The 15,312-nt window shown below is 38.1% G+C and overlaps 1 protein-coding gene across 1 annotated transcript in view; it reads left to right on the top strand.

Moving 5' to 3' along the window:
- Positions 1-496: 496 nt before the first annotated feature.
- Positions 497-15,312, top strand: part of ptprn2 (protein tyrosine phosphatase receptor type N2) — a 130,647-nt gene continuing 115,831 nt past the window's right edge. Inside the window, exons 1-3 of the mRNA XM_088441977.1 lie at positions 497-814; positions 9,085-9,135; positions 12,090-12,203. Of these exons, the coding sequence (XP_088298103.1) occupies positions 727-814; positions 9,085-9,135; positions 12,090-12,203 (253 nt within the window). The 5' untranslated portion in view covers positions 497-726. The remainder of the gene's footprint in view (positions 815-9,084; positions 9,136-12,089; positions 12,204-15,312) is intronic.

Here is a 15,312-nt window from a genome sequence, read left to right as displayed (position 1 = left end):
ATATGTAGCACGTAGATAAGTAAACGTCTCATGCTAGCAGATGGGTATAGTATGTGAGTAGATGATTAGGTAGATACGAGTTGGGTACAGACTTAACTGGGAGGCTAGATGCATAGGTGGGTAATTGCAGTAAATAGATTAGTTGGTAGATGAGAAGAGCCTCATGCTGGATAGGTAGGTAGATCAGTGGGTAGATTGGTAAATGAGTATGGAATTAGTTTTGTAAATAGTAGCTAATTTAGACGCTAGGTTGATGAATGAGAAGATGGAAGTATGTAGCTAGGTACACGGATGACACGTGACAAAGACAGATTGTTCAGATGGGGTAGATGGAAGGCAGCGAGAGTTTAAATTCCATAGCGGAATCCAGGCTTTCATTCACACTTGGCCGCCCCTCCCTCTTCACCCCTTCCCACAGCATCTTGCACAGACGCGCTCCCTCCTGCCTGCTCTGCTCTCCTCGCGCACGTTTCCCCGCCACGACTCCGTGACGTCACGTTTGGGAGGGGCTCCTCCGTCTGACTCGGTCGCTGTCCTCGGTGCTGAAAGCCGCTGCCGCCTTCCCACCCAATTTGCAGCCATTTTAGGTACTTCCTTTACCCCCCTCCTCTTCCCTCCAACTGACATGCCCCGCTAGCTCCAGCGACTCCTCCGGGGCTGCTCCCACCTGCCGTCGGCCGCAGTCATGCGCTCGTAAAGCGGGCGTGGATTGAGCCAAGCGGCGGGATGGAGTCTCCGAGGTGTCCCGTGCTCGTCTTCGCCTTGGCGGTCTGCCTCTGCTGCTCCGCACCTGCTCGAGCCGACGGAAGCTTTGGTGAGCGCCTCTCTCGCTAATCTTTACATTTATCTTCAAATTGACAAAAAACGTGTCTTAATCTTCAATGGAAGAAAAAAAGGATGGGACCGCATCCCTCCTGGATTAAGTTGTTTACCTCCTTCAAGGAAACAAAATCAAATGTTGGAATAATAGTTTTATGTTGCAAAGTGAAATCCATGCATCCCTATAGGAAAGTTACATAATGGGCAACAAGGCCCAGTTAGCATCATGTGATCGTTGCCCACTTAATTAGGTACACTTGCACTACTACAAGTTGATATTCATTTTACTGCTAGTTTGTGATACTGTACTTTATAAACTATACATATATAAACCATATTTATATTTATTTACGTGTATAGTGGCATATGTATATTTTTACGTGTATCTATGTATGTGTGTGTATGTTACAGTGAGTGGTAGTTATACTTAGGAAATTTAATCCTTCCGAAAGTCATTTTGTTAAGTTTTTTTCCTAAGTAAAGCCGTTTTTTACATGTAAGCATCGCTCCTAAACTCTTGAAAGGGTCAATGAGTAAGATTTAGACCGTTTTTTGATTAAAAAGGAATACATGAAACGATTAAAAAAAAATAAAAACTTGCAAATGTGTTCTTAACTACCAACAGTATGTTTTAAATATAATCGTAGGTCTAGTTATCATTAAATGATATTACCGGAGGCTGCCATGTTTGTTATAGCTACGGATAATGGTAAATGCAGCACCTTCTGCTGTCTAAAATGTAAAACGGTCTACATCGATCTACAACGATCTTACACAGTGTTCCTTTAAAATAATCATATTAATTGTTGCAGTAGACAATATGAATGCAGTTCATTTGTTTGCCTTGGGAAGGCGCTGGAATGTTGGTGGGTGTTGAGTGCAGACATGTTTTTAGGTCGTTTTGTCTGTATGTTTTTATTTTAAATTTCTAGTGATCTAGGCATTATTTATAAGTCCACAGAAGCAAATTGATTTTGGGATGATTTTTAGCATGTAAGCATGTTGAGTTTTTGCACATCCATCTTTCAATGGTGTGCATCGTCTGCTTATCTCTTATTTTCATGCACTTCGGTGACAATTTGGACCTTTGGGTTAATGTGCTTAAAATACGCATAAAATGATTATGAATATTGAATTTGATTATGAATTTGATTATTGATTATGAAATATGATTATTATTGAATATGATTAAAATATATTTAAAAATAATCTGTTTAAGGAACTCTAAACTATACAGTACAGTTACTTAAAGCATTATACATATAAAACATGCCTTGAATATCATTACTACAATCCTTTTTTCATCTTTTTTACGTAGGCCATCAGGTCTTTATATTTCATCAAAACTGTTAGCTACTTAATATATATTTTCATTTTTACTTAAATTGACTACATGTCTGTTTCTCTTGTGATTAATTTCAATGATGTAATCATCATTTTCCTTTAGTAATTGTCAAAAGAGGCGTGGTAGCCGTGTTTTTTTTTTTTTTTTTTTTTACTTCAAGCGTTGTAGCATTATGTGTCTTGGCCGATGAGTGAGTATAAACATACAGTATTAAACAGCGTACACTACATCAACTTAACACACGCTTTTAGAAATCCACTTAAATATTTATTAGCATCCATCGCATTCTATTCAAGCGTCACATTATGGCGTGAAAGCACTTTTTATTATGGAGCCACAATGCAAATCTGTGGCATGATTCATACAGGCTACTCCAGATTGAACATATGGTGTATATTTGGAAACATCCTGTGCATGCATACGTCAGTAGCTCAGCGTGGGAGACAAACTTCAGCGTTTGATTGCACATAAATCGTATCGGCCGGCGTGAAATGCTTTATGATTGCTGCATGCTAATGGATTTGGAATATGAAATTGTGGCAGCCTTTATAAATTCACTCCTCTGTTGTTTTTCATTTGGTTCTGTGTATGAAAGGACAAAACTAATTCTTGTTTGGCACTTATGCTGATCGTGGTAGCTGATATATCAGTGGATTTACTGTACACAGGAAGTAGTAGGGCTGCACGATTATTTTGATTGATATTAAAATCACAATTATTAATCACGATTATTCATCATGTTTGGTCAAACATGTCTATTTATTGCCCTTTTTTTAAACCAGCGGTGTACAAACAGGGCTTCAAGGCTTGATACTGACAAATAATAGTAATAAACTAAAATAAATAAATAAATTAAATAAATAATAATTATGGCAAAAACACTCAAGCTAATTGCAAACAATGAAAAAAAAGAAGCCTACATAGACCCAAACACATTCACTTTTAAGCTAATTTTAGTCAATTGGCAGTCAAAATGTCATTTTTGGCCATTTCAAATTGAATTTGTTCCTATTTTGGGTCTCAATTGACAAATAGCACTGCATATATTAGGAATCTGGTGCGAAACTCAACGCCATTTCACACTGGTAAATAATATATTAGTATGAGAAAACCGGAGGCTTTTGTCATGCAAATATTTGGGAAACATTGCCTCCTGGTGGTAGCATGACAAAGTGCTTGATTTGTTACGTAGTGTCAGCTTTTTAGGTGTTAATATCGCCAAAGTTGATTAATAGTGGCAGCCAATATTGTGATCGCGATTAAAATTCGATTGTCTGTGCAGCCAGAGGCAGTAGTTGGATTTATACGTAGATCAGGAGATAGTAGTTATTATTTATTATAGTCATTTAATGGTAATTTTATTTTTAAGGGTGGGGAGTTGGGGCAATTTCAGCTATTGTGTTGTCTTTTGTTTTTAGTTTGGCTCTCGTTCCACCGTTGGACACTAGATGGCACCGCACTAGTGTTTTACACTATTAAATTTGAAAGAGGAAGAGTGGTCAGGAAGTAGGCAAAGTCCAAGATCAGCCTTGTTTTTGCCACGTTGTTTTTTGTTAAAAACTCCATCATCCTGTTTGTTTTTTCACACCAACCAAAAATTTCCAAATGTGCATATTTGCGCATAATTATTGACATGCACAATGTGAGATAATGAAGTAAGTTTGTTACTGTAAATCCATAGAGGTATCGATACGATGTTAGAACAATATTTTTGTCTTAACCATTGCTCTTGCTTTCACTGTATTAGGTTTTTATATTTGTATGCATTATTTTAAAAGTGTGCTTAAAGTCCTGTGCTTAAACAAGCAGTGGAAATTTTCCCAAAAAACAAAAAAAAAGCTCAGGAAGTTTAAATAGGGCCCTTCTGTATTGCAGGTTGCAATCATCACAGGGGTAGTCAGGATTATAAAACCAAAATTTGCTCTATAGAAGCCATGTTTAAAGTAACTGTTATCATTTTTGTTAAACTCTCATTCAAGTGCAAAAATCCAATTTTAGCGATGATCAATTTTTTAAGCTTGTCCAATGATGACAAAGCCTTTATCAACAGCCGGTGAATGCCACATTGTATGGCTGCTGCTCACAATTCTATAAAAACGTACATATAGCTTGTGATGGGTGTCGCACGCCTGCCTTTCCACGCCGTGACATTTTTGTGGAGCGTGACAATGAATCACGGTGAGGGGGGCGTTGACAAGTGGCGTGACGTGACATTGATGGATGTTTTTTGTTGCCACCTGAACACAAACGCCGCATGGTCGTCGAATCGTCGTCCTGACATACTGTATGTCTGCTGTGACATGTCCAAGTCGTATTTCATGGTCAAGATAGATAGATAGATATACATACATACATGCACATACAACCTTGCTAATGATCGGATGTCCCGGTTCGGTGTAGACCAGGTGTTCTCAAACTTTTTGAAGTCAGGGACCCGTTTTCGAAGTTAAATTTTCCAAGGACCCCATTTAAAAATGTTTTTGGGAAAAAAAAAATCATGTAAGCCAAACGTAAGTGTCATTTTTTTCACCAACAGACTCAAATTGACAACAAGTATAGTTGTTACTTTTCAGCCGTGCTGAAGTTGCAAATTACATTCCTCCTCATAACAAACTGGGTCAATTTGCCTCAGACAAGCTTGCTGAAGCTTGAAACTGCCAATTATTTCGTCAAAAACAGCTTTATAAAATCAAATGCTGATTTTGCTTTGCTGGCTTCATCGCCTTGTTAGAAAGTAATACATTAAATGGATTGCATTGATTGCTTTATTTAAGAGTCGTGAATACGTTCACAATTTAATATGAAATAAAATTAACCAATGCAAATATATATACATATTTTTTTAATTAATAATCCAAATTTTTACTCCACTGGAGTAAACGACTACGCGATATAGTTGTAGTATCAGCACTCCAAACTAGGTGGCGGTAAGGTGCCAAAATTAATTTGCCACCGGGCAGTATACAAAACACGAAGAAATAAAATGATTTGTTTATTTTATTATTATTATTATTTTAAGAAAATAAACGAGAAGACCCACGCCAGCTTTATCATGCACAATAGGCTGGGGAAGAAACGTAAACAAAAGCGGTGGTGCCGAGATGCTAACAGTCTTCGAATTCCGCGGACAGTCCTCTAACTCTTTAATGCATAATACAAAACAGGTGATGAAAAGCAATTAGCAGAAAAATCGACACGTTCGGGACTAATGCATAAAAAAAAAAAACCGAAACATGTCTAACGCTTCAACTCCGCGGCACAAAGTGAGGTTTTATCGCACGATTATTATGTTCAATACTGGCCAGACTACAGCGATGACTCATTTATTGCACGTTCGTGGCCCTAGTGAGGATAAATGATACAGAAAATGGATCGATTGATCCCAAAGGCTGTGACATTGCACCGCGTACAAACTCTCACACTTCTTTGAAAGGCTGTTTTGGTGAGTTCTAATTTAAATTATTTGTTTTTATTTTAAACCTTGAAATTTTCCATATATAAACATATAACCACTCTAAAATCTTTGTCCTGCTTTCGTCTAAAAATATTTGCTACTGCTTCGTAAAATCACTTTGTAAGTTAAGAGAAATTTATATTTTTCAATGTTACTTTTACAGCGTTACTAAAAGACTGATTCTCAGCCTTTTTTCATCCAAGTACCCCTTAACCGTTGCAAATCATTTTGGGGTTAAAACAAAAAGACTTCAAAACATCAGTGTCTGGTTTATTAAAATCTACACACTTTCAAACTTCATTGTATAGGCTCTACAGAAAAATTATCAACCTTAAATGTCCTCTTTTGGATGATAGAAGAGATCTGTTTTTTTTAAAAAAAAAAAAAAAAGATACCTTATTTTTGTGGACAAATATGTATTTATAATCAACATAAAGTGTTTTTCTAAAAAGAAACAACATATATATATATATATATATATATATATATATATATATATATATATATATATATATATATATCCCCACAGAATTCTATTAAACCTAAAGTGTCCTGTTTTGCGGTGACAGTAGAAATCTGTTCACAAAAATAAAACATTAACTTAATTATAAATAAATATTTGTCCACAACAAATAATCAACATGAAGTGTCAGACCTGTTCTCAAAACTAAATAATTATAAATATTTGTCCACAGAAAAATATTCAAGAATCTGTCTTTTTACAATCATAAAATGTAATATCCTGCTAAACATAAATTTGTTTTATGAACTTATATTTTCCTGAAATTAATTCAATAATTCTTTTTGAAGGATCGCATGTTTGTTTTATTTAAATTCTCAGTACCTTGTGTGCGTGTGTGTGTGTGTGTGTGTGTGTGTGTGTGTGTGTGTGTGTGTACAATGTATTAAATTGTGGAAAGATAGCTGGTCGCACACATCGCAGTATGATCCTTCCTATTCTGGCTTGTGTGAGAACAGAAGGAGTGTGAAGAAGTTGGGAGGAATTAAATTAAACCAGCTCACGTAACCACCCTCAGAGACGCTGTTGGCAAAATCGCTGCCAGCGCTCTTGTCGCCTGTGTTGAAGTAAAGATCTTGCCTCCTGGGGGCCCTTTGTGTGGAAACCCTCAGGTATTAAGAGAAGGGCCGCCATTGAGTCATCGGGTCCTAATGAAAGCAACAGAAAAAAAAAAAAAGGTCAAAACGCGGGTTAGCACTTATCATGTCCAGCCTGGGAGCTTATCCATACATGGCAATGAACTGTGTCATCTCTGCTTCCTTTCACCATGATTAATACCCTACACTCATTGCAGCAGGGAAACTGAGGCGGCAGATGCAAACCCAAAGGCGGCATTTTTTTTTCTTTGCACAAATTGCCAACAAGTAAGTCATCAAATTATACGCTATTTGCAGCTGGAACATTGGCAATACACTGCAATACTACTGTGATACTACAATCAAGCTAACATGCGTCAAGCATACTGCAGCAGATAGCGTAAATATATTGGTCCAGAAGTCGGTATGTAGATTTCTTGATTGTGAGATAAATGTATAGACTGATGTGTAAATGAGGTAATTTAAAATTAGCATCGTGGCAAGTGGTATTTTTTTGTGGATTTTTCTTTAAAAAAAAAAAAAAAAATGAAATGTGCATTTAAAATCTTTCTATAATTGTGCATGATTATGGTCAAAATTAAAATCAATTTTCCTTCTGGGAGCTTTGTTCAGTGGATGCTGATCATAATGTCCTGTATGACTTATTTTTCACCAGTGAAGCCCTTTGGGACTGCTGTGATTCAGGGTTATACAAATAAATTTGACTTGACTTATACTTCAGTAAATAGTTTGGCTTCCCTGCATTGATGGTAAGGAAAATGAGAGCAAACCACATCGTAGAGTCTCGTAATGTTCAAAACTCTCAAAAGATTATTACTGCCCTTATTGCTCTATCACTGTTTTCTTTTATGTTGCCTACTTTATTATTTGCTCAGTTATAGAATGTAGTCTGCTTGGGGAAGTGAACAGAAAAAGAATTTCATTGTGTGTTATTACTATGCATGTGACAATAAAACTCTTGAATCTTGAAGAAGAGCCTGAGTTAAGTTTTGCGTATTTAGTGCACACGTCTGTCTCAAAAAGATGCTAAGCTACATGCTAACAAACGCAATGCTGCATTTTAGTGCGTTTTAAGCCACGGAACGAGACAATCCAACATCTCTCCGTCGATCTATTCAGGCCAGACGCGAGGTCAAACTCGCCTATTTCTGGGTTGCCCTGTTGCCGTGGCGACACGGCCATCTTTAATTCATGGCCTGGCTGTTGCCGAGCGGACAGGCATGTCGCCAGGAACTGGCAGAGAGCGAGCGACTTGCATGGGAATCCTGGAAGACAGTCGTTTGTGAATACGCTAGGTTCGGTTGCATACATTAAATCACGTGATTTAGAAAGGCATTTTTTATTCAAAAACATAAACTCGGAGATACTTTACCAGGTTTTGCCAGCTGCCTGTAAAATTCCCTCTAGAGACAGTTTGAAGTTGACCAATTAGCACATGGACATTGTTTTAGTCTGAATGCTTCATTAAGATATAGACTGGATAATTGTTGTTCCACCTGCATCCTTAATCGCTAATCGGCAGCATCAACGTAGATTACATTTTAATTAAATGGCGTCATTTTTAATCATCTCTGCCATGGCGGCGGGGAGAAAAGGATGTGGCTTTTATCAGCTGTGCACGCTGGATGCTTGATTTAATGGAAGGCCGTAATTAATATTGAGCGCTGACACGCTCCTTGGTTAAATTAAGGCAAAAAGTGATGAGGAGGGTAAAGCAGGCCTGCCGCTCTACAATATGCAAATTGCATGTTAAAAACCCCCGCAGGGCATTCTTTTCACTCCAAGGTGGAACAAGTGATGTGCACTTTCTCATTAAAACACTACCTCCACTTTGTATTCTCTTATCGTTAGAAACTTCCCTTTCTCTTCAATCAGCTTTTCATTTTTATTCATGTGCCCTCCCCCCTGCAAAACGCAGACCTCAAAAGTGAAATTTAATTAAAATATGAACAAAAATAATATCAAAAATAGGAATAGTAATAATTAGAATTATATGTGCTTAAGTTTTAAGATGAAATAATTGTGATGGGAAAGGAACAAAAGAACAAAATAAATAAAAAAACAGCAAAAAAAAAATACAAAGGTTTGGCTATAAATAAATACAAATAGTAATAGTCAAAGTTAGTCATTTTAAAACTAATGCAAAAGTTGATGTAAAAAAAAAAAAAAAATCAACGCTAGCCTAATTGTGAAAGGAAATTCCTGAAGCAAAAAAATGATCACAAATGTAATTTGTTCATGAAATGTTATGCTAACGTTGTTTTTTCAGAAAACAAATATGATTTTCATTTGACGCAAAAAAGTACAAAAGTTTAGCCTTGTGTTCATGGGTTTGATTTTTTTCTTTCAGGTTGCCTCTTTGAAGATGACCTTTGCCAAGCGTATGAGTTCTGTGTCAACGGTAAGTCCAGTTTCTATGTTTTTTTTTTCCATTAGTTTTCTAAGAAATAAATCCTACATTTTAGTTATATTTGAAACCATATTGTTATATGTGCAGATTTGCTTCCACCCCAAAACTTAAAATAATAATCATAATAATGAAAGCACATGGTTGATGAGACATGGAAAAGGTGATTCATTACATGAAATTTGATATATTCAGGCAATAAAGTAAATGCTAAACTAAGCAAAAAGTTGTCAGTAAATAGTAATATTTAAAGCTAACTTATTGGCTGTCTTGCAAAAGTTGATGTACTGCAAAAAAAAGCTAATATTTTGGTTTGTAATAGTTCAATGCAAATGCATAAGCTGATATTTTTCAAAAATTAAAACAAAGTAGTTGGAAGTACATATAAATATAAACCAAACAATTGCAATGCAGATGTATACAGTATGACCAAATATCCTAAATGTACAGTATTTCCTTAAAATGAAAACTGCATAGTATACGGACGCCCTTTTTTACGAACCCAAATTCCAGGTTGCTCATTAGTGTAGTCGCCTCGTATATTATTTCATATGGCGTCACAGAGAATATGGAAATAGGGCGGTCTGGCTTGGTTGCCTGGCAACCCGACACGGCCGGCGATGAGTAGCAGGAAGCGCGGGGGTCGGCCACTTCACTTCTTCCCCGCAGCGTTAACCTGCTTTACTGTCAGCCCAGTCGCTAATAATATTGCGTATCATGGAGGCCTAGACCATAACAAAGTAAGGTCTTGTCACCCGGAGGTGAAAAAGAAAAAAAGATTCTTCTTCCTCTTATCATATGAGGAAGACTGGCGATGACATAATGGCGTGTGATTAGCAGCATCTCTCGTCCGTTCCTATGGCAACGAGGCTCTATTCGCAATACGATTCCCATCTGGGTTTGTCGGGGAAAGGCACTCACACTTGCTCACTTTTATTTACTTATTTTCTTTTATGTTTATCCTTCTGCAAAACCTATATTATTTTTCATAACGCACCTAAAAGGATATTTATTTTCTGCCCTTCTATTCTTCATGTCTGGATCATGTTGAGATTATAAAGATGGATTATTTATTTATTTATTTATTTAAGTAGTGAAACGAGGCATATATCATGACGACACTCCTCCTACTCACTCCAGGATGCTATCTACAGTGAGAACGTTAATGCTTTGAGAAGGTGACAGGAATTTAATTATGCGGAAAAGAACAAAGAAGGCGGAGGAGACAAGTGATGACTTATTAGGACACCTTTGGACAGGGTGCATTGGCAGCACAAATCGATATGTGAAGACAGGCCATGATGTCGAGTGCAGATAAACAGCCATCCAGGGTGCGTGTGATTGATGAAGTGCTGCACATATCTCATCGGATTGTTAATTACACCTTTTTTTAAAAATATTAACGCCTGGGTGTCAAGCTTTCTGTAGGAACAAACACCCCCTTTATGTAATCTTGTAAAAATGCAATAACAGCAAACGTGACCATGCTTTATATTAATATATTTATGAAATTGAATTGTAATTAGAGTGTTATGACTTTTGAAGACTTTTGCATCATTCGAGTCCAGGCTAAGCCAATCACCGAAGTCATTTTCGCAAATGTCATAAATTGGGCCGGTGGTTTTGGAGTGTCAACACAAAAATTCCTCTTGCGCCCAGTTCGCGAGTTGGCATTGAAAGATCTGGCGAAATGCAAGATAAAACATCGGATTTTCAATATGTCCAAAAATGAGAATATTTCCTATTTTGAATGGCAGTAAATGAGCCTGACATGGGCTAAATTTGACACCTATGGGATATACCTCTTAACCCCTCGTTTGCAAGCATTTGGAAGGGAAGGCAGCATGGCATATTGAAAGTCGTCCTGTTTAGACAATCTTTGCAACATTTTAGCCTCCTTGTGTTTTTATGTTTGATTTCCCATTGATATGATACGTCAAAAAACACGAGTTGGGTCAAAGTTTCCCTTGAGGCTTAATGAGACTTGTATTTTGCCCTATTGGTGCCATTTCTAATGACATATTCTGAAATGCTAACGTACAAAAAGATGTCAAACCAAGTTGGGAAATGGCTCATGTAGACTGACGATTTTACATCGTGCTTTGTAGCTCTGAACTCAAAAGTATGTATTTGTATTTTTATTCGTTTTTAAATAACGCGATTCCTTAACGGTGGCTTAAATCTTAAAAACGCTTACGACGCAACTTAAGGGATCAAAGCTGTCATCAATAATAACATCCGTTAAAAGATTTCAATGTAACATACAGCGTGGGCTTTAATGGCCCCGAGCGGTGGAGAGGTGACCACAAAATCAATAAAACACTGCTAGTTAATTGTTTATAAAAGGCCCGGGCTTTACACTTGGGGGAGGTAACATGTAGCACTTAGATACTGAACTTGCGCTAAGAAAAGCCGTAATCCATAAGAGTGCGTTAGAGCAAATTAAATGTCTTTCTTTGCTCTCACATGGGCTGCATGGCCTCTTATTGTATCAGGTATATTGCAGTATATGCTGCATATTGTTATGAATCTTTTAACTTGATTAAAAAAAGGATTATCATTAGACCCTTAATTCATCAAGACCGCGCTTGATGCGGCGTTCGCCGGCATGCCTCGCTACGCCGCCGCGTATGGAAACTTGATTACGTTTTTGGATCGTGCCGTTTCCATCCAGTTAAATGGACGCCATTATATGTGTCTTTATTACATTTCGGCCTCCTCTTGAGGTCCCAGGCGGTCGTCCAGTATGATGGGTTGGCTCTGGTTGCCTAGCGACCTGAATGGAGCCAGACTGATGTGCTAGATGAGCAGAGCACCCCCCCCAACTTTCCACCCACTTGATAAAGTTGTCACTATCACCAAAGACTGCTTGAATGTCACTGAGTAGGAACGTCTTGCTTCCAAATTCTGCTTGTACATTTTGTCTATGACCTTCTTCTGATGTGCAGACGGGGTTTTCGGGAGGTGTCAGGAGCTGGCCGCCGCAGACCTGAACACGTATGACGTATCCTCCTCCGCCTTGCTGCGCCTCAGGACGCTCTTGCAGAAACTGGCTCACAGAGGTACACGCTCACTTGGAATTGCAATGAGTAAATGCTAACTTGTAGCAAGATGGCGATGTGAGTGTGTGAAGATGGAGGTTTTTACATCTGGCTTTGAAAGGGTCATTACATTCAAGTATAAATATATATTTACTTTCAATCCCTGAAAATGTTCAGTGCAATTGGTCCTATCCATAACTTTTTTTTTTTTTTTTTTTTGGGGGGGGGGGGGGGGGTACACTCCTTTGACATACAACTTGTAAAAATGCCATAATAGCAAAAATAACTACGCTGTATGTTTATATACTTATGAAATTGAAATAGGAATATTTATTATGTCATAATTATTAATGAGTATTTATGTATGTTGAGTATTATGACTTTTGAAGACATTTGCATAATGGAGTCCAGGCTAAGCTAATCATTGAAGTCCTTGAAAGGCTTGCAAATGTCATAAGATAGCCGCTAGCGCCACCCGGTGGTTTCAGGTGTCAACACCAGTTTCTGCCATTTCTAATGGATCGTAAACTTGTTTACCCATTTTCAGCAGTAAAAAGTTATTATTTTCCTTAATTACTTTTCATGTACGATTGATTACTTTAAAATGAAATGTTTTGAATGAAAATGGCATCACGTGTCTCGTGTCTGGTAGCAACCAATCACAGCTCAACTTGCAAATGTCACATGACCAAACTCAGAGAACAGGTGAGTCGTGATTGGTCGTTACCTGAGCCTTGAACGCGGGGTGTCATTCTTTTGTCAAAAAAATGTCACATGAAAAATAGTTTGAAATTTTGTTTTTAAGGCGTTATTTGTACATTAAAAAGTTTTACTTCTGAAAATTGCTAAATAAGTGTACTATCCATTGAAATTGCAAAAATTCTAAGAGGCTAGCATTTGGTGTGCTAACAGTTAAAACAGTTAAAACAGTTAAAAAAAAAAACAACTACTTTGTAGTGGTTTGTAAGTCTGCTTCTAAGTTCCGCAGTTCTGGTTTTGAATCTCTACTCCAGCCTTCCTGTGTGGAGTTTGCCAAAATGTGCATATTGGATTCATTCAGCATATGAATGCGGATGAAATCTGTCATGAGTTCTATGATTGGCTGGTTCCCATTTTTGGTGCCCACAGCCCCACCTATTCCCCAAAAGTGCGGCCCACAACATTAATGAGGGCACTATAGAAAATAGATGGCTTGATGAGTCACATCGTCCTCGCTGACCAAACTGTAACTGCCGTGCTGACCCACCTGGGGGCAGTAGATGCCTTTCACACAAACAGGACGACAAACATGAGGATTTAGCCCCCCACCCACCCAGTGCAAACATAATTGGCTTTTGCAGGCCACTCTGAGCTTAATATCTTGTAACAGGCGTGAACCATTAACAGTCAGCAGTCAGCCGGGAGGAGGGAGGTGAATAAAACAGTGAAAAAAGGGAGGGGCTGCGTGAAATGAATAAACGTGAAGGGCCCGCCGTTTAAACTCCGACCTTGAAGTGGTGATGTCATCGCTTTGAGTTTTATCTTCCCTACAATGGACCAGAGCGCCTTATTTTTTATTTTCTATTTTTTTTTGTTCATTTTTATTTTTTATCAGTGGAGCATCATCTCGGTTGTGCTCCGAGAGGGCTTTGTCGTGAGCATTGTGCTCCGAGAGTTAAATAGCAGAGAATCGAGGGGCTTTGGGGGTGCGAAAATGGCGGGGAACATCAATGGAAATCGATTTACAACCCCCACCCTTATCTCGAAAATGGCGTGTCAGTCACATCAATAGGAATCGAGCTTTGTACAAAAAGGGCTGAAAAAGAGGCATCAAAATACCACAATGGTGAGGCAACTTGGTGAACAGCGTCAACTCAAACTATGCGCCCCAATATTTCAACTTCTGGAAGAAGCAACCAACAAATCCCATTGCAACTATGCTTACCTTTTGAACATAGTAGGGAATCTTCAATGGGTCTAACGACGAAAAAACAAAATAAATAGGCTGGGTCTCAGGAGGGAATGCGAGGGAATTGTATATCTAATTTTTGTTTCCAGTAAAATTGCACAAAATACGTTTTCTGCATTTTGGAAAACATTTTTGAGCATATATATATATATATATATATATATACACACACACACAAATACAGTATGTAACCAGTCAAACCGAGCCTGTGACCATGAACATGTAGCACAATGCATTAAGGGGGGGCTTTAATGTTAGCATTCTGTCGGCGTGAGTGCGAGTGTAGGCGTCAGGGTCATTTTAAAGTAAGCTGCTTTTAGTGTGAGCAAAATGATTTCCTCCTTTGTTGTTTTGTTCATTTTGTTTATTTGGACCTTGTCAAGGTTTCTGTCGTGACTACAATATGAAATGACTCAAGCGGAGAGCTTGTGATGCATATTAGCTTGGCCTTTGCCCAACAAAGATGATAATGATGCTTTTAAGGCATCGCTAGCGCTGTCAAAATGCCACAAATGGAGCTTTTGTTACAAAAAATATATCTATATGTATTATTACCTTTTCTTGTTTTTCTATACATTGAACAGAATCTCCTACATTAGCCGTCTTTTTGAATTAGCTTTGATTCAGAGCACAAAGACGTGTGAGGCGTGCAGGTGGGTTGGGGGCAATAAAAGCATTTTAACTCTTGCAGCAGTTGTAGTCAAACACAAAATTCTATCCGCCACCAATCAGCTAACAAAATTCAGCCCTGCTTAATAATCTTGTCGAATTTCTCACCCAATTTAACATTTCACGAGTCTCACATTTTTAGGCTTGGATATTTCTGTGAATTCTTCTGCATTTCAGAGTTCTCCAAAATAGCTTTCGCTAACTGCTGCTTTTATTGTGACTACATTATCTAATATGTTTTTCGATACTGCTGGATAGAAGTGAAAAGACTGCTTGTACTGTATATGAATGCTAATCTGGAGGTCTTGCATGTACAGTTCACATCTGACCATTTTTCTTAGGCATATATAGAACAAATATCGGATCGGGACAAAATTAGTGGCGGCACAGTGGACGAGTGGTTAGCACGTCCGCCTCAGGGTTCAGAGTCCCGAGTTCAATTCCAGCTCACGCCGGCCCTCCTGTATGGAGTTTGCATGTTCTCCCCATGCCTGTGAGTTTTCTCTCCGGGCA

The sequence above is a fragment of the Hippichthys cyanospilos genome, chromosome 19, assembly GCF_059441005.1.
Source record: "Hippichthys cyanospilos isolate Australia breed blue-spotted pipefish chromosome 19, RoL_Hcya_1.0, whole genome shotgun sequence".
NCBI classification, from domain to species: domain Eukaryota; kingdom Metazoa; phylum Chordata; class Actinopteri; order Syngnathiformes; family Syngnathidae; genus Hippichthys; species Hippichthys cyanospilos.
This window is presented reverse-complemented; position numbering and strand designations above follow the sequence as displayed.